Source organism: Rhopalosiphum padi, chromosome 1 (assembly GCF_020882245.1).
Source record: "Rhopalosiphum padi isolate XX-2018 chromosome 1, ASM2088224v1, whole genome shotgun sequence".
Lineage (NCBI taxonomy): Eukaryota > Metazoa > Arthropoda > Insecta > Hemiptera > Aphididae > Rhopalosiphum > Rhopalosiphum padi.
In genome coordinates, this window is record NC_083597.1 from 21883005 (window position 1) to 21907964 (window position 24960).

Sequence of the window (24960 nt, forward strand, 5' to 3'; positions counted from 1 at the left end):
AGTATACACATATAGCTATAGGAATACCATTATACGTATATATATATATATTATATTATATTATATTATATTATAAAATATTTATTATCAAATTAAACGTGAGCACGTGAACTATTTTAACGAATAATATATAGCCTGCGCTTGACTTTGCTTGATTTGGGGGACGTGGAAGGGGCCGAGTACCACAGATAAATTTTTAGATACACTAGCGTACCCCTCTTCCAAGGGTTCACTCTCGTGATTATATGATTTATATTAAAATGCTAGGGACACCACTTTTTTAAAGGTAGCTAGAGTACTTCTATACTATTTTTTTTCCAAATCAAGCACTGTATATATCACATTTTGCAATAATGATGGGGGAAATTGTTGAGAAACATGATGTTTTCTGTGGTTAAATTCAGTTGAAAGTCATTATTGTACATAATTTATATCTATATAAATGTAGTCATATAACTTTTCACTATATAATAATAAGCACATATATTTTTTCGTTGATTCGGTATCATAATAAACATACCGCATTTAACAATTTAAAAAAATATAAGTACATTAATTACGTGTATATAATTTATTTGCACCTCGTTGCATAAGAGAAAATATAGGTTAAATTAGGGTATACATTAATGCAAGAAAACCACAGTGTTTCAGTAAAAGTATAAAATAAAATATGAGGGTGCGTAATAAGACCAATATTCTCCCCCATCAGACAAAATAATTATAGAAATCAAGCTTTATATATAGTCATTAATTCAAAATATACAATATTATGGTTTTAAAACAGTTTAATTTGAAACTCTTTAACTTTAAAAATAATAACCACTTATTAAAATAAAACTATTATTATATACAAGATAATTCACTAACATGCTCAACCCAATCTTTCCCTTTAATAATGAATTTATTCAAACTCACATGTCTGGAATTTTAAAGTACATATTATGGGCCATATTCTCCAAAACTTTTCATTTTTATATAAAATTTAAAACGCATACTGCTCATTTTTAATTAATTAACACTTTATTTTCCCTGTAAATTGTTAGTTAAATGACTTTTTAAAAATATTAATGTATTTAAATCAATATTATAGCCGTATAGTTCATTAAAATAAATATATTTATTATATGAACCTAAATATTAATTTAAAATAGTATAAGTATAGTATTGTTATAATATTGTACAACTACGTTGTATTCAGGTATTTATTGTATACTTAATAAAATATAAAACTATTTTTTGAAGTATCTACGAATGTTATTTATACATTCATTAAAACGCAGTTATAAAATAATAACGTAGAAATAGTTACGTGAAATATATAAGATAAAAGATAAATAGGTATGTCATGTGATGAATATCTAAGAGTCGTACTTACTTTTATATATTGTTATTGTGTAAAATATGTTTGTCAAGATGGTACTTATTATTATATACGTATATATTTATATTTAAATATTTACATATTCCTATCATTTTTTAATGGTAATGTTGTTTTAACTTTTGCTATAGAAAACTATTAATTTTTGTTTTTCTTGTTGTTGTAACTAACATTTATTTAAATATGGTTGCATATTTTGCAGTATATAAGAAACTAAGGTCTGTAATAATATGGAAATATACAAATAAAAATATAGTAAAAATATGAATTTTTTAATTAAAACATTATAAATCTAACCACTTTTTAAGTATAGGCACTACATGTTATGAAACATACACTGTAACATAATATCAATATTAAACAGTGATCATTTGGATGAACAATTAATTAAATCACTAATATAAATAAATATTTACATAGGAAAAAAATAGAGAACTTTTAAAATCTAAAAGCACTTTCGTTTTGTAAACATTTTATAATAAAATATAGCTGACTGGCACGACTATAAAATAAAAATGTAAATAAATCAACAATAGTAATAGAATTTTTTCTGTTTATTAAATAATTAATTTGTTTAACAATCATATTTTAAAATGAAAGAATGGTTAAATCACAAAGTAGTTTCTTAGTAAATAATATTTTTAATTTTATCATCGATCGAAATCAAAGTTACTTTATGTTTTGGAACCCAGTTCGAGATGACCTATTGGTCATGTGCCCTAATATAAATTCGGTATAGTATATGAAAAGCGTGTAAAAAATATGTTATAAAATATTGTATTGTTGTAAAATAATTATTATAATGATTTCAATTTTAGTTGTTTTATTCAAAAGTATATACGTATGCATTATAGTTTAAACTTTACTATAATATAATATATTATATTAGGTAATGATTGGTGCATGTCCATATAATGGTAAAAATAAGCCACACTATTTTAGAAATGTCGTAACAAATGATGTAAAATAAGAGAAATAAGGGTTATTATTATTTTATTATTTTAAATAATTGGTACAGATATGTAAGAATATAATACTACATTTATATAGTATTTTTTCAATAAAACGAAGCTAATAATTAATTAGATTAATAGAGATATACGCAATTTTAATTAAAATTTAAACAAATTTGATTCACATAATATACGATTAGTATAATATGTAATAATGTAATATAAGAGTAGGTATAATATAGGTATTATGCATTTATAATAACTTAAATCATCTAAACCTATTCAAATAGTTGGCAAGTTTTGAGATTATAATATGCATGATATTAGAAATAAAAAATATAAACCTGAAAATTGTCTTATACTAAATCTCCATTATTAATCTTACGATGCTTTTTTGTTGATTATACCAGGGTATCTACCAAAATGTATATATTACTATTACATAATATTATGTTTTATAAATTCATAGAACGTAATAATAATAAAATAAATATTGGTTTAGGTTTATTATCACCAAATCTGTGTTAATGTTTAATATCTATACATGGCGGTTAAACGCCAATTATATTTATTTTATAAAAGATATTTCCCCTTGTTTCCCACTAAGAATTAACGGTTTTTAATGTGATGTATATCGGGGTTGTGGAAAACATGTGTGTTGAATATATCTTAGAAGTAAGCCGTTTAGTGTTTACATTAGGGGCGTCCAAACAATATTTCAACGTTACCTGGTTCCTATGTATACTTACTAAAGCTACCTGGACGTCAATATCAATTAAACATTTTTAAACCCGAATGAAATTTACTCATGTATGTCAAATGTAATTGTTTAATTGTATACATGCAGTGTTTATAAAATATTATATAATATTTATATACAAATTATAGATTCGATTCCGTGTATGTAATAATACTCAAGTATTATGTATACTAACTGAAGTACATAATAATTTCATACAAATACGCTGCATATAATATAGGTACAGAGTGTATCACAATGATCTGACATATTCAAATGTAATTTTAATGTAAAATTGTCATATCTCTATGATACACAGTGTATATATATTATATTATCTTGTATTTTACCTTTATATTCTATATTTCTATAATATTATAACTTTAATTATTTCATTATATATAAAGCATTTACATTTTTAGATTTTCCCAATAATATTAATTAAAATTTAATAAAATATATTTTAACACCATGGATTTTGAATTCAATAATATATATTAATGTTAAACGAGATACTTATTTCTTTATATGTTACAGATAGTTTACAGCCCATTTAATTTCACTAAAATAGCAACTATCAAATAAATGTTTTTTTAAGTTATCTAATACACCTAGGACAAAGTATACACATCTTTTATTTTTTTTCAGATAGTGAATAATATATCTGATTTTGCGAAAGTAGAAACCAAAGGCATATATATATAATAGGTACAGAAATAATATATTATGCCTAAATATAATTAATATTATATATACTTCAATATATATATATCTTGTGCTCCTCACAAGTTCCCAAATAATTTGTTCGTCGGTAATGTACCGTGTTTAACGTATACATTAGATAGCCGACAATATTTATCTATACACACTATACTGCAACTGTATAGTATTATATAATAATACCTAATTATATTCATGCCCTAAAAATCTGATTCAAATATAGAGAAAAAGATCGTTTTAATATTGGTAACTAGTATTATATTAATAATATTATTATATAGGTTATATATAGGTACGCTCCAGTTAATTTTTGTGATGTGAACCATGCTTAATACGAGTATATTATACACACACACATATATATATATATATATAAGTAGGTATAGGTACATATCTGTTATGTTTATTATATCGTAAACACGTAAACATAATAATATAATATCATATTGTATATAATATATTATACAGTATACACACTGTATTTCGATGTCACCGGGGAGCGTGTTGCGTGTCATTGACTCGTTTATTATAATAAAATAAAGCTATAGCGACTATAATATTACATATAAATATAGGTAATAATATTAGTATATTGTCTTCTCTAACAAGTCTAACATAACTGTAATATCAGTTATCCCTCAACAGCCACAACTGAAATGTGGTAGTCGGTAGATTGGTATAGATCATGACGGTAGATATATACGCAAATATTATAAAATATCTACGCATTTATCATAATATAATATAATATGTGAATTAATAATGAATTACTATACCACTATGCGTGGTTATATATTATATAGGAAGAAATTATTTTCTTTTAACTGTAACATTATACAGCAATTCACTGAAGTAAAATTATTTAATTTGCTAATATTATTGATACAATACTATACAATAGTAAGTACTCATTATTATTACTATTATTAATATAGAAATAAATGCATTTAATGTTTTAGTTAAGCATCGTGTTATTTATCACTTTAAATGTTATATATTATTATAATTATTATTGTCTGCATGAAATTTAATAAATAAACAATATCATATCGTTTATTATACAGTTAAAGATGAAAAACTTTAGTTCTCTTTATCTTCAATACAATATTAATTTTATATCTTCGTTTTATAATAATAAATGAAATAGAATATATTAATATACTATAATTTCAACTTTACATAGGTATTATATTATATATTGTAGTTATTTTTATATTTGAATTATACTTGATCTCAATAAATAATCCTAGTATATTTCTTTTTGATCATAAAAACGATTTAAAAAAAAAACATAAATTTATAAAACGTATTGTTCGTAATTTATTTTTATTTTTTGTTCAATAAGTTTAGGTAGACTTATACTTTTACTTAATCCAATTTCCAATAATTTAAATATTAATTATTTTTTTTAAGCTTTTGTGCGTATCATATTGAAAAATAACTCGATAATAACCTATAATTGTACATTGAAAAAAACTAAGGATATTATTTCGTGGAGCCATATTATACTTATGATTTTTTTGACAAAAAATAAATACAATAAAAGAACTATAAAAAGCGATTAATAAAAAATAATGCAAATAAATCAGCCCCGATAGATTCAACAATAAAACGTCTTTTTTTATGTTATGAAAACGGTAAAAACAAAAATATCTATTTATAAGATAAAGTACAATAATATGAAATCGCATTAGGTATATTTACTCGTACATAAATACAACTTAATGTTATTTCAACAGGACTAATTCGTCATTGCTCATCACGAGTGCCAAGTCACACAGGATACTTTGAAGTACTCATATCATCTCAGGAAATAGGAATCACGCTGCAGCAGCCAGAACTCGTATATTATAATATTATATAGTATAGTGTACTGCAGATGTACAGTTGGGTTAGATCAAATCAGAATATACTATAATATGTGATGGTCATATAATATTATTATATATTATTTGTAAATTATACGAACGGGAAATAATAATGTAACGCATTTATCGGTCGTCGTGCGCGTGTACATATCGCATAATATTATAATAATATTATTACCTATATATTTGCAGACGGCGAGAATGCGGCGGCGCACACCAGGACCACCGCCGCGAACGCGGTGCTCGACTTCGGCAGGGACGGAACGTCGCCCTCTCCCCTCGCGGCCGTTCACTTCTTCGCCCTTCGCCGCGATCGTCCGCAGCGCCGTCACCCAACGCCGCGCAAACCAACAACCACCACCGATCTTTGGCCGGGGGGGTGCGAGCGCTGTTAGGCGGGAGGAGGAGGGTATCCGACTGTCGACGACGACGCCGCGAATATAGGAGGACGCTCCGCCCACCTGGCCTGTTTTTGGTGGGACGGATGGAGCAGGGGGTCAGCGGCGGGGTGGAGTCTGCGTAGGGCGCGCAACCGCCGCCGCCGAAGAGTCGCGACTCGCGAGTATTGCCGCCGAGACGCCACCGCGGACGAGACGGACGCAGTCGTGTGGATCGAACCGTACGACGCGCGCGCGCTCACCGCATACACACAGGCGAACGGTACACACATCGCGCACGCACGGCCTGGCGGAAAAACGCGAACGCTGTAACACGCGCGCCGCCGAGACCGCGACGTGCCTGTACACAAACACTAACACACACTAACGCGCGCGCGCCCGGTCTTCGCCGACGCGTATATCGGTTGATCGCCTCCGATCTATCGGCGCCACCCGACCCGCGAGGATCTCCGCGATCGCCGCACACGCGTATATTATACACACCTATCTCGTGTGTAGTGTAAACACCGCGCGAACGGTTTTTTTTAAATAATTTTTCGTCGCATTTTCGGGGGTTTGTTTTTGTTTTTCGAGTTCGAACGGTTGCGCGTCGCCCACTACACCGTAATAGTATATATACCTATAATAATATTATTCCGTCGAATTTTTATTTCTCGATTTGTCGTGCATAACTACCACCGGACTTCTCGCGGACAATTACACGCACGTGGAAACGTAAATCATAATAACTGCAGTGCGATAGTATTATTATTTTATTATGATTGGTTCGACGACGGCGGTACAACAGGATTATTCGTAACTGCACGCGGCAACAACGGCTGCACCGTTGTATGCGCTGAGGCACAGACGCGCCCGGCCAACCCGACGGACCTTAATCGGTAAGTGGTGATCTCGCATTTTTAAACACGTCTCAGTCACGTATTTTTATTATTATTATTATTATTATTAAATATAGGTAAGCTCGTAAATATTATTATAATACATAGGTACCTAGGAACTTAGCTATAACACGGTACATAAATATTATATACTATATACGCCAGTATTTTTTTTCAAAAGCCATAACGCCGTGGTCGAGGACATAAAAAATGGGAAACTGCAAAAAATATACTTATGATACTTATTTGGGTTACCTACTATTTAAAGTTAATGGTGTTTAATACTGCACACGATTTCAACCATAAATTTAATTCACCTTTTTAACCCTTAGTAATTAAGTATACAAAAGTATTCAAAAACTGTTATATCTCATTATTCATAATAATATACTCAAATCGAATTTCCGTTTTTATTAATACCACCTATGTATGGATAAGTTATAGGAACCCGTTAATTTATCGTCGGACGCGCCTCTAATAATTATATACGTACCTATACACTACGATGATTTTCCATTTGGCTTTATCACTGATTTTAAATATTGATAAAACAAAAAAATATAATATAGAACGAATTTCACCGTTCTGTTATTAAATCAAAATAAATAATATATAGATAAACAATACTTATAGATATAAGTAATCAGTAAGATATTTATAATTTTCTGCAAACCATTTTTGTATTAAATTATAATTGGACAGTAAAAAACTACAATAAACACTACAGAAGTTATTATTTATTGATCAATGAAAATTCAAAAGAGAATATATAAACTGTTTATAATATGTTAATGCATTATTGATTTCATAATATTATATTATGTATAACAAAATTACAATATTATATAACCTTTATATTTTCCGTGTAGATAAATTATGTATGTAATTTTATTTAAAATATTTTTAATACGTCAATTTTATGTTAGTTAATCATTAAACAAATAAAAACAAAAATAATGAAAACAGTAAAAGCACATCCGTATAATAAGTAATAACTTCTAAGACGATAATAGTATAATAACCACATATACATTAACATTAACATTTTATTTTTTTAAATTAAACAGTAGTTATTAATGTTACCATTGCGAATTTAATAGTATTGGCAATATTCACTTAATTGTATAGTTTGTTTTTATAAATATTTCTTATCGCGAACTACACAAAATATTAATTACTTATTACAAAATAAAAATTAATGATATAAATATAACTTTATCACTCCTACATAATTAGAAGGCGGCATATAAATGATTATCTTGATCAGTCTAGACATAATGTCTGCAACCTTAAACCAACTATACATATCAGCTACCTATTGGCTACTCTAATATAATATAATACCTACTATCTAATAAGTTATAATATTCCATACAAAAAATTAAGTCTAATTGCTAACTAATATTATTGTTGTTATCAATATGTAATACTTATGAAGAATGTTTATACAACTTTCTGTTTCTAACTTTAATCGTAAATTGTACGAATAAATATACTATAAGCGCAAATGTGCCACGCGTTAATATTATATTTTAAATTCCTATGTAATGATATGATTAGTTATTAATATTATTTATAAAATGTGGATATAGGTATATTTCTAATTTACAGTAGTAACTTATAGTAATAAATTGTATTTTATAATACGATGATTACAATGTACTAACTTAAAATATTTATTGGTCAACTATAATGTGTGATATTTATAGACCATATATAACATAGGAATAGATTTTTTTAGTTTTTATCAATATGGTTTCCCTGATGAGCTTCACGGGTGTTCAATACAATTTTGGGATTGGAGTAGATCGCGTGGGATACATCTTATAGTTTTTTAGGCTCATTCAGTAATTCATAATAGATATTTAAATATTTTAAATAATATCAATATTGAATGTCTATGATCCATAGTCAAATTATTATTTTATTTTTAAATTATAACTGATATTGCATATTTTATGAATTGATTATTTATAATGATCTTAAATTTTATAAACTGAATAAAATGTAATTCCATTAATATCTATATTTTTGTTTTATTTTATACCAAAATAATGTTAAGTATATACTTATAAATAATAGTTTTTACATAAATGAGACTGTATGTGATAATTCAAAACCTCCATAGAATACTATAGGATGGCTTACGCATGAATTTTGTTTAGGCTTACGAAAATCGAATTTTTTTTAATATAAATATTTGGGGTTGTCATTGCTTAGACCAGCGGCTCCCAATCTGTGCGCACCACGGTGCACAAATGCTACCGCGAGCTCATTTTAGAGACAACGTGGCTCATCCGAGGATGAAAAAAATTCATTAGTTATTAGTTTTTCACATTCACTTTTAAAGAAGTATTTTTTTCTCTTTATTTTCAACTATAATTTTGTAATTTGTTTATAAAATATTCAATAAAATTATTTAAATCGGTTATAAATGAAAACTAATATTATATCCTCGATTATTTTCTATCCTCATGATATTGACAAAAGAGCGCCTAACTAAATTTGGACCAACAAAAAGGCACCGCCCGCTAAAAAGGTTAGGAACCGCTGGCTTGGAGATATAAAATTCAATCAAGATTGTCTGTATAATTGTAGCGTATGGAAAAACTACTCGACCGATTTTAACGAAAAATTCAGAAACTATTCTTAAAGATATAAGAAAAATTTAAAGAGTAGATTAAGCCACAATTTAAAATATATCAAGTATTATGTCCAATCCACTATAGGAGAGATTGTCTATCTCGGTCGCATTTATTCACAAAAAGCAAGGTATACCGCTAACAATATCTGCCTGAGAACTAATATACATACACTAAAACCTACAAATATACCAATATAGCATTATATTTTAAATTTGTTAATTTTTCCTCTTACGCGAAGTCAGGTTATATATTTTATAATTATAAACTAAAGTTAAATGTTCAATTTATTTTTACTGTGTATTTTTAATTACTTTTGATTAATTGACTAAAATGTATACACTTATCAAGTTTCTGTATGAGAGTTTCTACTTATATAAAACTAAATTAGAATTGTTAGTGACTTTTAAAATTAGTTATCATACTTTTTATTAATGTGGATTATCATAAAAATCGAATTTTTATACGATTTATTATTGCGTATAGAAAATACAATTTTATAATACATATTATTGTAACACTTAATATTATTATTTTATAATTATTATTCTATAATTAATGTGAGGTTTAATAATTAACAATTATATATAAATACGTTTTCATCGAAAAAAATAAGTATAGTTATCGTGTGCTTATTCCTTAATATTGTTATCGATAAATATAAACAGTATATACCTACGTGACGGGATATTTTTTCATTTGTAAAACTTCAAAGGGGATGTTGTCTTAAATACAACAAATAAAAACATTTATATAATATAAAGGTACAATTTGTTCGTTTAATTTACCACAATCTGTTGTTTCATGGACTATATATAATATCATATACGGCCCGAGCCAATAAACCATCTTGTATATATAAACATCGCTCATGCAGCATGTTTGATCAGGGGATCCAATTGCCCCCGGGTTTCGTGTGAAAATGGGGGAGAGGGTGTACGGGGAGCCTATTAAAACCTAATCACGTATAGACACATACACACATACATCGATGGATGATTCTGTTGTTGTCATTTGATTCCATGTTGTATAATACCTACCAACTATTATATATATACTGCTGTCAACGGTCTTTTTTCATTTTGGGTTGCTCCTCCCCGTGGTTCGCGCCCCCTCGTTGGACTTACGTATATAGATACATTTAACCGAATTATGCGGCGTGCTCAGTATAAATATTAGCCGAGCATGTTTTCTATTCTTACGACACACACACACACACACACACACACACATATATACACATACATCACAGGGGGGAACAATATTACGACGGCGGCGGTGGCGGCGATGATATTATTATAAAAGAACCGTTTTTTTTCACTAGTGGTTTTCTGAATTAGAAAACCATCCGACACACCATCTGCCCCCATACTCTGGTACTGCTGCTGCAGGGTCCCATTGTCGCGGGCCCTACGTTGCAATGGTAGGTAAATACTGTGGGGACCGTCATGGCCACACTACGCATATATATATATATATACGTGCGGACAATAGTCATAATAAAAAAAATATACACATAAGAAGATGAACAATAAAAAAGACCACGAGGGTATGTGTGTACATAAACGCGATGTTAGCTCGCGGTGCTTGACAAAAAGCTGCCGTCGGCAGTGGACGGGGTACCGTGACAATACAAATCAAAGAGGGATGGGGCATTTCAGCTAGAGGGCGGAGCCACAGCAAATGTATTATTATAGTTTATAATAAAGTAATTGTGTCGTGTGCGTATCAATGTTATTAAATTAAATTCATCTTCGATATATTTCATTCGACAGTTATTGCATTCGCGTATTAGATTACTATTATTACCACTGTCTGCCATATTAGGTATATATTTACTATACCTTCTATTTTCCTAAAAAAATATAATATTGCGATAGCATGGTACACTATATATGATATGTAAGCCTATATAGGATATAACACCAATATATACATAGACCACACCCTATAGCGAGAAGGAAAATATTGAAAATTATAATTCAAAAATTCTTTCACCACTGCACATAAAACGGTTTTACGTGTATAATATATATATATATATAAGTATATAGCTTTGTATGTTTTGAGTGGTCAAAATATCGTGGTAATAATTGTCATTACTATTTTATGACCAATTCATTAAGTATAATATATAGGGTGATCTACCAGGCATGCTTACCACCATTATTTCCTTTAATAATGAATTTATATCATATTAGAAATATATATATATAAATACATATCATATTTTCAAGTACCAGATATTTTACCTTTTAAAGAGTATTCACTATTCAATGACCTTTTAAATCACACGCTTATTTTTTCAAAACCAACTCTTTTTACTGAAAAATGTCATGCAGTTAATTTTTTTGAAAATGTTTATCGTATATAACCTGATCAAAATTAAATCCAAGTATAAAGTAGTAAATTACACGCCGTTTATTTCAAAAAATATCATTATTCACACTAAAAAAGGCCGTTCTCATTTCAAAAAAGTTGGTATTGTCATCATGCAGATACTTCTTAAATGGTAAAAATCTAAGTATTTTAAAATATGATTCTTAAGACAGTAACCATTAAATTCAAAATATAAGAATTTGAGTACATTTATTACTGTAGGGAAAATATTAAGCGGTGAAATGTAGCGAATGTAACCCGTACAACGCAATTTAATTTGAAAAAAACACTGTTTCGTTGAAAAGCGTATAGAAAATAGTTTTCTTTCAACTACCATAATGATTTTTTGATTTAATGTATCGAAATTCATTATCAACGATTAACTCACGTGCAAATGTTATTTGTTATTTTTGTTGAAGCTAAAACCAGAAAATGCCAGAAAAACATTTCACTCAACTGGAAGCTGCTCCAAAAGTAATATTTTCATAATATATAATAATATCTTAAAAATTGAACCATAATGATTATTATTTATTAATTATTAATATAATATTATAATACTATTTACGGTTTTAATAATTTTTACAAATTATTTCTTAGTTTTAATCATTATAATATAATATTATTTATTAATGTTTGATGATGAAAAATAATATACGAATTGTAATTTGTTGAGTAGTTTGTTAATACATACCACGTATAAATTAATGTACGCATTGTTCAATTATATTAATTTCAACGATTTGATCTAGGTAAAATATTACATTTTTAAATTAAAATACTTAACAAATACAATTAATTTAGCGTATTAATATACATTAATATGCAAGTTATTAATATAACTACTATCTACATGTTATACAAATAATATAGTTAATTATGTATTAATAGGAAATATTTCCAATGCGTTATTTATATTTATGTTGTTGGTACAAGGCACGCGTATTACAATTATTATGTTAATTTTCTAAAATAATTCAAAGACAATTTTGGTTTGTTAGTCGCATGCGCATGTTCTTCTTTGGAATAATTTACTTAACAAATATATGTATACTATAATGTATTATGTATACTATTATCTTATTTAATACGAACAAACGATTATATTCAAAATGCTAACAATAATAATATATAGGTAGGTACATTATAACATTATAATGTTATACACCCTAAACTGGTAAATATAAATAAGGCCATGACAGACTTTTAGAAGTCCATTCGTATGTGCTTCACCCTCGCCCTCACTCTATCTGCTGGCTCTCTTATATATACATCATATACATAAACATAATACTTAGCAGCCTGCAAATCGTTATTCACAGTGAAGTCGCGTGTCGGTCGTAATCAAAACACGATTCAAAACCGCGGTTGCGGGTAATTAGTGCGTAAATCGCGTACAAAAAAATAACACAGTTCAAAGGGATTATTGCGCGCGTTTCCTTTGCTGCGGCATATTTTTGTTTTTTTTTTTTGCGGGGGATAGTAAAAAATGAAATGAAAAAATACCCCCTTAACGAATACATTATTGCGGCACAGTGCAATTATATTTTTTCATCGTTCCACCCACCGCCCAATCCGAAAAACCGACGTCGGTGGTAGCTCAAGTGTATATATACATATTGTATACATGGTATTATACAATAATATACGCGCGCATACATAGCACAAATCCTGTCGTGTAAGTCGTTTTCTTTTGAAGTCGCTAATGAGAGTTTGTCCTCCGCCGTCACGCTCGCGTGCCTATATAATGTGTATAGTCGTATACGATTATATATAATATTATTATAATATGTGCGACGTTCTTATGTATACATATAGTTTATGATGGGGATAGTGGTGAAATCTGTGACCGATCAAAAAAATAAAAAAGTAAAATAAAATATGGTTTTTATTTTTTGCCATAACGTATGCAACGCGCATTTAAACGATCTCCACGCGACGTTTTTGTACTAACAGTATAATAAATATATATAAATTTACGTGTGTATACGAGCTTGTATATTATATTATTATATACAGAGGGCCGAGTCAAGTGCCCACTTGCTTTGCCGTTGCGTGTACGTGCACACACGCGTTTTGACGCCGCTTTGTACATAATACATATAATATTATGGAAGTACAAACGGTACGTATAGGTTTAATATTATGATTATTATACATCGCGATCAAAGATGAATTCGGTCGAGTTTCTGATTTCAAGTATGGCAAAAAAAAACGTATACATTTCATGCGCGTATTGTACTAAATTAATCGGGAAAAGAAATAATGACCTGCGAATTTTTTTTTATGTATATCGTATTCATTTTATTATTATAGTTTACGATTGGAATATCTTTAAATCGTAGAAGTAATATTTAATAGCAGGTGTATATTATATTAATTTGTTGTATTGATATGTACATCTAATTTAATTGCTACACGGCGAATAAGGACGATACGTATTATTATCATTATTTTAATGTTTTTGGACTAAGAATAAAAGTCTTATTGGTTTTATTAAAAATAATAATATTATTTTCATTTCTAATTATTTCAAAACTCCAACGATTATAATTTTTTTGGTTTTGTCCACATTTTATCAACTATGTGTATTGTTCCCAGTAAACAAGTACTCCAAAGACATACAAACATAATACATCAACAACTATCTTAACTGACATCGATCATTACCTAGTACAGGTACGGCTTTACCGCCTTTACCTGTAAACTATTATATGAGTATAATAATAATAATATTATTATCCATCCGTAATCCGTATATATAGAGAGTCGAGACGACCGATACAGTGAAAAAGAAACGAAATTCTTTTCATCTTATTTTGCCATTTAACCTTTTAATGACTCAAATACGTTTATTTTTATTTCTTTTTCCTTTTTGACACTTGCCAATATAAAATTTCAACGTAAATAAACCCGCTCGCACAATAGACGATCGACCGCAGACGACAGCTTGGTCGTATTTAGAGGGTTGAATAAAATAAACTCAAGGTATTATTATCCGTTTCTCCGAATCTCGTAGTGTACATTATTATTGTTGGTATAATTTATATTTATATATACGTTTGTACCGATATAATATACTATCGGGGTGGCGCTAACCAGTTGTCTACCTTTCGTCAATCGGCGATTCCCCCAATTCAACAATATTAAGCTAACGCTGTCCATATAGACAGCTGTTGTGATTTATTCTACAAATTGAAATGGTTCGATGAGCGCGCGTTTCGTTTAAAGTAGCTTTTCATTTCCGATAAATGACTTCCATAGTATGCGTGTGGTCCCCTTCGTTGTATGTACGCGCCTATAATATGTCGCGGTGTTTTGTCGCGTGTAAACGTTCACTTACATTATATTAGCAGCGTACGTTATTTGGGCCGATGTAAAATGGACCCTTCGCTATTCGCAGGCTGGACATGCGATTTAAGTTTTCCAACGCGTAATCTTATGGTATTTTAATAGGGACTCCTGAATCTATATGAGTCATCCACTTAGGGGAGAAAAACAAAATATATGGGGAAGTGTGAGTGAAAAATGTGTTCTTTTTCTAATGTTTTCATGGAAAATATTATTACATACTATTAAACGAGTATGACTTTTATTTTATTTACGAATTGAAAGTTTAATATATTAATTGTTATTTATATTTCAGGTGTTGGGTCTTTACGGAGGAGGGACGTGGGGGTCCGTCAAGACGTTGCTTGGAGCTGGGGTGGGGGGGCTCGGGCCTTTCCCTTGCAGAGAAAACGAACCATTCTGGAAGATGCCTCACAAAGGTAAGATTTTAATAATGTTACACAATTTTTTAGTTAATAAAAATTATATTGTTTAAGATAATATTATAATTAATTAATATAAAAATATGTATAAGAATATAAATATAATATGTACTATATATTCCAACATTTAATTGTATTTCTAATATTTCTATAGTCGACTGAGATTTTCAATATTTTCATAACTTGCGAAAAATTAAACTTAACTAAATTTTCGAACGTTGTTAAGTTTCGATAATATTATACATTTAAAAGGAACGAGATTTACAACTTTTAAATTATAATTTTACTGCTTATATTGTGCAACTGATGTCGAAAATAATATCGAATTAAATACTTTTAAATTCAAAACTATAATAATTTACTGGTACGATAGGTGCTATATTAAAAAGGGAATATTTAATTGAAAATACTATACATCTAGAATCTAGATACATGATTTATTTTAAAAATACAATTAATACATAATCATTCTCTAATATATACTTCTTATTGTCGACCTGTATCAAACACGTTATTTTTAATTAGTAGATATATGTAGGTATTTTAATTAGTGTTCGTCGCCCAAAGAAAATGTACCTATATTAATTTTAAACACATGCTTTAAATTCTAAGTTTACAATTATTTCTAATTTTTATACAAAATACTTTACATATTATATAAAGCACACATTATACATATTATTACATTAATATCATTGCCAACTATTCCGGTTGAATACGTCCCGCCGACACGTCGACGCACTGATGGAGGCACACGAAATAAAATAAAATCATCCAACAGATCTTTGCGGCATGATTAATGGACATCAAGTATTTCAGAACGATTTTCGATCGTTATATTTTTATAAAATCTTTAAATCGTCGTTGTTTATTTTTTTATCCATCTACTATCGCCGTCTTTTTTTTCTACCATATAATACCATCGACAGATAGATTCTATACGGAGTGACGCTTTTAATGATGAGATTTGATAAAGAAGGGGAAAAAAGGAGGAATACAAACCAGTTTTAATCAGTTGACATGTGACACTGAGTACAAGAAAGGGACCGAGTCGTGTGCGGTTGTATAATATTATGAGATATTTGTCGGGGCTCATTTAGGTATCGTGTTTCAGCATTATTTTTTTTTCTTTTACCGCTCCCGCCTTGCATTTATATAGGTATGGGTATTATAATCATATATATACACACACCTACGTAGGTACATGTTATACTTATTACTGCAGGTAAAAAAAAAATATTGAATTATAAAATGAAAATATCTTAATAACCTGCGCACATATACATACGTACAAAAAACATGTAAAAGCAGTGCGTCTTCGTCTACGTGTGTCTATATCTCTGTCTAAGCGTATACAAACACGCCGCCCCGCAGTCCGGTTTCTTCGACACAAAACGTCACCACTGCCACCACTCGTTCTTCGACCTGTACTACGACATCGAAACGGATCCCTTGTCGTAACTTAAATATTATTCTATATTTAGATATATATATATATATATATATATAGATAATAGATAACTCCAAATTTTGAAATAAAATTAAAATAAAATAAAATTTTCAGTTTGGTAAAAAAAAATTTAATACGAAACTGAAATACTTAAGTACTTTATTTTTTTATAAACTGTAAATTTTTTTAATGCTCCTGACAGTATAATATCAAACTATAAATATTCAATTCACATATTTACCGTTTTGATTATTGACATTTGATAAATTATGTACATATACATTTTTTAAAGACTGATAAGATAAAAATACAAAATTAGGTTCGAGAGACTTGTTTTCGGTAAAACGCGTGCAATCGTATTCCGCCGGTTTTCTGTTTCCTGAAGGCTATTTTCTATTGTAATAATCATCCTATACGATATCTTACATGTTATTGTGGTAGGTAGTCAATACTTTTATTGAAACCTACATAGATTATATTATATTTACCTGTCAACTGTGATACAATATCATATGCACTTTGAGATACGCACCTACATAAAAACGTCAAACGTATTTTCAAAAATATAAAACTACAAGAGTGAACTAAAAACATATTATATATATATATATTACTACCACTCAAGATAAAAGAACAATATATAAAGACCACACACACACAAAACATGAGTCCGCATTTCAATTGACTTTAATACAATGTCGCTAAAAAGGATCTAAAGGACGGAAGTATCTCTATTATGCCCGCCGTGTAACTCAGCTTCAATAACGCATTCGATTTATAGATATATATAGGTCAAGGCAACACTGGAAATTTAATCGATCACGGGTAATCTGTTTCCCCTATTCACATCTATCGCCCACAGGATTCCCCACAGACAGGTGTGTGTGGCGCGCGCGTAGGCGTATAATAATATAAGAGGCTTTCGAAGGGGCTTGCAGCGCAGATTTTTCCATCTCCGATTATCACACCTGCAGAACAATGATGGCGTAACCGCCGCACTGCGTTTTCGGCCTTTATACATGTATAACCACGTATACCATTGATCCCGTGCCGGGACCATACATGTCGATTTTTTCTCTATTATTTTTTTTTTGTTTATCTTGTGAAGGGTTAACCTTAACACAATAGGCGTACTTTTTCGCTTCAGCACGACCCAAACACGCGTGCACACATTTTCTGAACCGTTCTTTATCGTTGCAATGTCGCCAAATACTTTCATCTCGTCGTGTTTGCGATTATTTACGAGTTACAACTTAATGACGGCGCATAAGTGTTAAACGCAGACATGCAGTAGATGTTCTTACCTTGTCGTATCGACGTTGCTGAACGGCAAAAAACTTTCAAGTTTCAAGTCAAACGGGCTATACAATATAATGTTCGCCGGAAGAGATTATATACATAGATACTGCTAATGCTTTCATGTTGCATTTTCCGGAACTTTGGAAAGTCTTGCTGATCGTATATTAATCCATGATCACAACATTTCAATGTTGCCAACAATTCTTTATTGTACGACCAAGCTGTCTCTGGTATCGTACTGCAAGTTGTCATACTATGGTATTATTATAATCCCAGCTGAGTCTGCAACGATTGTACTTTCCATACATAAATGGTTGTTACAAATTACTATATAATATATACCTACATTAATAGATCGTTTAAAGTAAAAAACATTAACGTACTACAGTAGTTTCAAGATATATGTATAGGTACTACTGCACATCAGTAAAGTGCATCAGTACAAGGCATATATATTTCTAATAATTTGTCACTAACTTTCGTTAGAGAACTGTGATAAAATACTGATATTCTTTAAACAGTTTAAACTACATATTATCAAGTACAAAAGGTTTCAGCTTTTTCGATATGATAATAAATTATTATTAATGTTATAAGCTTCAAATTTATTCTGTTAGTTTTCTTCTGTGGTTAAAATATTACTATTTGATTTATAAACTATATATATATGTACGATGTACCTTTTATTTTTTATTTATATCTTTGATGTAAAAGAATTGTATATTTATGTAATTTTATTTCATAAATGATAATATTTTATGTTTCATCTAATCTAATAATATTTTACCAAATAATAAACAATTTTTATCCCAAAATAAATTATTATAAAATTAATATTAGAAAGCAACCATGATGGATGAAAAAATGTATATAATTACAAATGTTATTTCTTATATCATTATATATTTATAATGCCTGTATGTTGGTGGATTTTTAGAAAATCAAAAAATTACAAAGAGTATGCAATTTAAATTAAAAATAACAACAGACAAAATAATATATCATTTGTATACTTATTGAATTATATTTGTATATGTATTGTATTCTTAAAGTACAAAAAAATAAACATTAAACATTAAAATTAAATAAAAATTAAATAGTAACATGCAATTTACTGCGGTAATTTTAGTAAAACAAATTTGTGGTATAATGAAAAGTACTTTTAAGAAAAAAGTGAAAAAAATGGAAAACCTTAATAGGTTAACTCTTGTGAAACCAAATGTTTCTATGGCCTGCCTATTTATATAACGGAGAAAAGAAAAACATAGTGGAATTAATAAAAACCTAAAATACATGGACACTTTAAAAGGGTATGAAATCGATATTGTATATTAGTGAATAATATCATATATAATTCATTTGCGTAAAATAAATATGTAATGCTTATGATAATATTATGTACATTTCATAATTAATTAACTACTAACTTCTTTTAATCAACATTTTTTGTGCTGTTGCTGCCACTAACATTGGTTATTAGCGGTTTAATTTTGAATTCATGTTATTTTGATGTAAACTCAATCATGACCACCGCCGGCATGGCGACAGGATAAAAACGCGCTTCCTCGGTGGAGGTGTTGGGTCGTTAAATTTACAGTAAAGCACGCGTGCGCACCGTAAACTGCGCAGATATATATATAATGTACAAATATATACATTTTATTTCGTGCACGTTGCCGTGGCGACGAACCGAGCGGAGTGACGCGCGGTGGCGTATCCAGTGCGACTCGGTGCGCTTCCGGTCGCCGCCGCCGGTGTATTATGCGTCCGCAGCTGGATCGGAGGCTGCGATGAGGGGTGCCGGACGTGCCGCCGGAAAAACGTTTTCCCGCCGCGGGCTGGCACAGAGCCGAAACGGCCGGACGACATACGCGCACGCACGCAAGTTTTCCGCCTCCCTTCGAAACGGTTCACGAAATATTATGTGTATTACACAATGGACGCGCTTTTTTCACACACATTTGTAACGATCGTGATCTCTCCCTTATATCGTATTATGTGGCTTTGAGATTTCGTACATGTAATATATAATGATATTATATTAAATATTTTGAAAAAAATTTCCTGTACAGATGAAACAATAAGAAAAGAAAAAGAAAAAACTTTTCACGATGAAGAAATCAGCTAAACATATTCCGTTAAAATCATCTATAATAATATTATTATGACAGACAACTAGCTGTTTATAATAAATAATATTCATTCCTGTAGAAATGCGATGATTTTATTATTATCATGATTTAAGAATCGTGTGTAAAATTATCTATACAGTATATACAGAATATATACATATACATAAAACTATAATTTGATATTACTTAACCTTTCGAACTTCAAAAATGTAATACTTTTGAGATGAAACTCGGTTTCTATGCATATTTATAAGCAGTAGTTATATTTTACGAACTGGCACAAAATGTCTCAAAAATATGGGGTAGTTATATTATGCGTTACATGAACGTTTGGTGGCCTTCAATGATCACAGAATGGCTTAGATACCTATATGGCTACATGTATATATATAAATAATATGCCGATATGTACCTATATGTATTATACGATACGACACTCGTAAAACGATATTGAAATGATCTCCTTTGTGCGTATATTATCATTGGAAAATAGAAATATATATAAACTATATAACTATATATATAATGTATATATATACAACAAATTCCACTCACAGGTTTTCAAAATAAAAACCGCTTAAGACGACAGTTTTCGAATTGATACCCATATTATACCTACACATATATGCATACAATATATTATATCGGGATTTGGGGTGCGCGTGCGGACAATAGTGGTGAGGACGAATATATATACCACAATGGTGGCGGGTATAAAAAATATTATTTCGACCCTACTTTGAACGCCGTTTTTGAATACATAATACAAAACCACTATCGTATACCGAGCTATAAAGTGGCCCGCAAGGAAATATTTACTCTTTTTCTCCGTTCAATTTTATATGAATTCCTAATATTTCAGTGCGATCGAGTAACGTGCGAAAACGATTCTATCAAAAATGTTACTATTGAATTGAACGAAAAAAGTAAACTGAATTAACGTTATACAATATAATAATGTAAATTTAACCCACCATGGGAACGACGTAAACGCGAATTCTTGTGATTTAGATTTAAATATTATACACGACAATATGAAATTATGCAATTTTATCATCATAGGAAGTCGGATTTCCACAATAATAGTATGCATTTATCTGTTTATGTATGTGTAAGATGGGATCTACTGAAAATATTCGATACCTAACTATTACCCTGCAAAAAAAAAAACAACAGAAATATTAACTTAAAAATATGATATTAATCGCATTGGTATCTACATTATATAATAAAATAATATTATAATTCCGGTATAATACAAATTAAAATATTATATAATAGCAATTTAGGTACGTTATTATTTCGTTTTAGCCTTCTTTGTCCTGTAAAAATATACAATATATATTATCGATTAACCTAACGCACTATAGCCGTATACAATATAATATACGTATGCATACGTACGACTGCGCGTGTAACCACTCGACTCAAAAATATTATTATTTATCGATTTTAATAAATCCGTCGCGACTACAGATGCTGTAATAGGATTTCTACGTAATAGGAACTTTCACCCGCTGCGGTTCGAGTGGCTCTCATAGTGATGACGCGACATACGCTATCGCTCTTGTTAGCTCGTCGTCAACGGCCAATAATTCGCAACACTCGAGAAAACGAGAGAAATACTCCGCAGTGCAGTGTATCTAGGTGTGTGTTTATGTGTGTGTGTGTATAGTGTTTAAATTAAATTCAAAAGCAATAAAAACTGTTTTCGAAATGTGTTTGGGCGTGTAAACAGCCTACACGTATATATATAAGAAAACACCATACGCATCGAGCGTATATTATTGTATATTATTACTTTGTTGCGCGAAAAAGGGTGCATTTGGTCCACCGTGTGTTGCCAACAACAATCACGCGTAACAAGTGACAAAAACGTACACGCGTAAATACGATACATATATAGGTACACCGATGCTGGCGGGCATCCATCGTGGAAAAAAACCTCTTCAACTGAACTCTTCCCCGCGGTGTACACAATCCTTTAAGACGATTTTCGGACCCTAACAAATTTTTCATGTACATAATTTGCACTCCCTACGAACGTTACAAAAATATTATATTATAGACTTACTGATATAATAATATTGTATATTATTTTGTAATACATATTTATATTTTATCGAAGTCTTTATGAAAAATCTTACTTTCAGCCACTATATTGTATTCTTGGTCCAAAATACTATTGATGGTTCCATAAGATCACATTGACTTACGAGTTATTTATTATTACCTACTAGTGAAACTTATTTCTATTTTGTTTATTCAATATATACATTTTTACAGATTACAATAATTATTTTATTCGAATAAGTGCAATACGTTCGTAGTGGTATTTTTTGAAGTGTGATTACATTTAGGTATAATACACTGTAGTACTTTGATTTTGATTGATCGAACGTATAATGATATAAAAATAATATAGGCACTATTTTGGTATACATCAAATAATTTAGAAACGCGCGTTGTTTACTTGTTTATGATCAACTCGCCGCTCAAAGATCCGTCTGGGACGGAAACCTGTTTTGTTTGGTTAGCGCCCAAACGTCGGCGGCAACCAAATGTAATTATAATAATATATGTATTCCGTTGGAAATGTATTTTACACGTTTCAGCGAGTAATAATAATTTAAAAACGAGTATTTAATAATCGTATTATTGTGATTATTATTGCTACGGTCCAAAGTGCATATTATAATATATACTTATCCGTCTGATTTGTATAGACGTGCCTATATTACGAGCGCGGATTCGATTAATAACAATTTACCTCGTTCGGTATACCTGTATTCACCTTAAAACGAACGCTTTTATGAGCAACGCACTGCTTTGATTACGACCGTTGATATTATTTATAGTATAAAAAATATAATTTTCAGCGTTATTAAAAGAAAATAACGAACAACAAATGAACGCAACGAGGCAACTTTAAAACTATTCAAAATTGTTTGAAATTAGACAAATTATTATAGAACATAAAATATATTCCAGGCAAAATAATACTTTTTCTGTAGAAATACAATTTTACAATTTCAATTGAATTTAAACGAGAACAATGACGCTTAAATCTCTCCTCTCGCTACATACGCACATACATACTCGTACTTATACATTATATATACAATACTAATTAATATCCCCGCGGTGAGTACGATAGTGTGTGGGAATGCTTGCAGTCGGTGCTGTCACCGGGTGTGCGAAGAGTGTGTGTGTTTTTTCCACAACCACCGCCGCCGCCGTTCCTCTTTACTTGAGTGACAGATCCAATTTGCTTCCCCACTTCTCTCCGAACAATAAAAACCGCTACCGTATCAGAAAATACCCACGTCCCGCATATATATTTATATACACATACTATAATATTATATATATATATAATATTATTATTATACATATAATATAATACACGCGTAATATTTTCGTCGCCACGGTCGGATAAGCACGCACCGGAGGGGATGACGTTATGTTATATTTTGCGTGTGTGGTCTTCTCTCTCACTCACTAACTCTTAGAAACGTTTTTGTCGATAATTCTGTTTAAAATATTCTGTATATTATATAATATCACGATCATATATTTATTGTCGATGTTTTATTATATAGCTGCAATAAGTATATATGCCAATCAGAAATTCATGTTACTACATTTTTTTCAACTCCAATTGTCCATTTGCGTTCATAAGTCTTAACCACACTGTACTTCTTTGTATCCTATAAAAATGTCCTTTCTAAATATTATAAACCATTTAAACTCGCTGTGTTCAATACCGTTTATGTAATATTATTTTAATTATTATTTTTTCAGATGATTCAGACCACTGCAACATGACGGCAGCGGCCGCGGCGATGGTTCAGAGCTCGGCGGCTCTGTTCGGTTGTTCGGCGGCCGGTCATAGTGGTATCAACCAGCTAGGTGGAGTGTACGTCAATGGTCGTCCGTTGCCGGACTCGACGCGACAAAAAATCGTCGAACTTGCGCACTCGGGTGCCAGACCGTGTGACATATCTCGTATCCTGCAGGTCTCCAACGGATGTGTGTCCAAAATACTTGGCAGGTGAGTGCTAAATCTAGACAATTGATTATTATTATAATAAGCATACGGTGTATTAAAGTTTTAATTATAAAAATTCAATTCCCGATATTAGTATAAACATTACATGTTTAGTGTTATATTCTAGAATCTAGATGTTCTATATATTATTATAGAGTGCTCGTAGGTGAAAATTAAAGCCGTATTAATTAATCGGCAATAATATGCATTTTGTAAATACTTATATAATTTGCGTGATCGATGTATAATTGCTCCTTAAGCTTGAAGAAACTTTTATAGCATGAACATATCTATATTACC

General features: G+C 30.2%; 1 protein-coding gene across 3 annotated transcripts in view; it reads left to right on the plus strand.

Annotated features, from left to right (window-relative positions):
* Positions 1-6211: 6211 nt before the first annotated feature.
* The window catches only part of LOC132931845 (paired box protein Pax-6-like), a 43694-nt gene continuing 24945 nt past the window's right edge, over positions 6212-24960 (plus strand). For 2 of the 3 annotated variants that reach the window (XM_060997887.1, XM_060997889.1), the window contains exons 1-4: positions 6212-6934; positions 12375-12429; positions 15602-15725; positions 24414-24663. In XM_060997887.1, coding sequence (XP_060853870.1) covers positions 12388-12429; positions 15602-15725; positions 24414-24663 — 416 coding nt within the window. In that variant the 5' untranslated portion in view covers positions 6212-6934; positions 12375-12387. The remainder of the gene's footprint in view (positions 6935-12374; positions 12430-15601; positions 15726-24413; positions 24664-24960) is intronic. The other variant, XM_060997888.1, reaches the window with a different exon arrangement.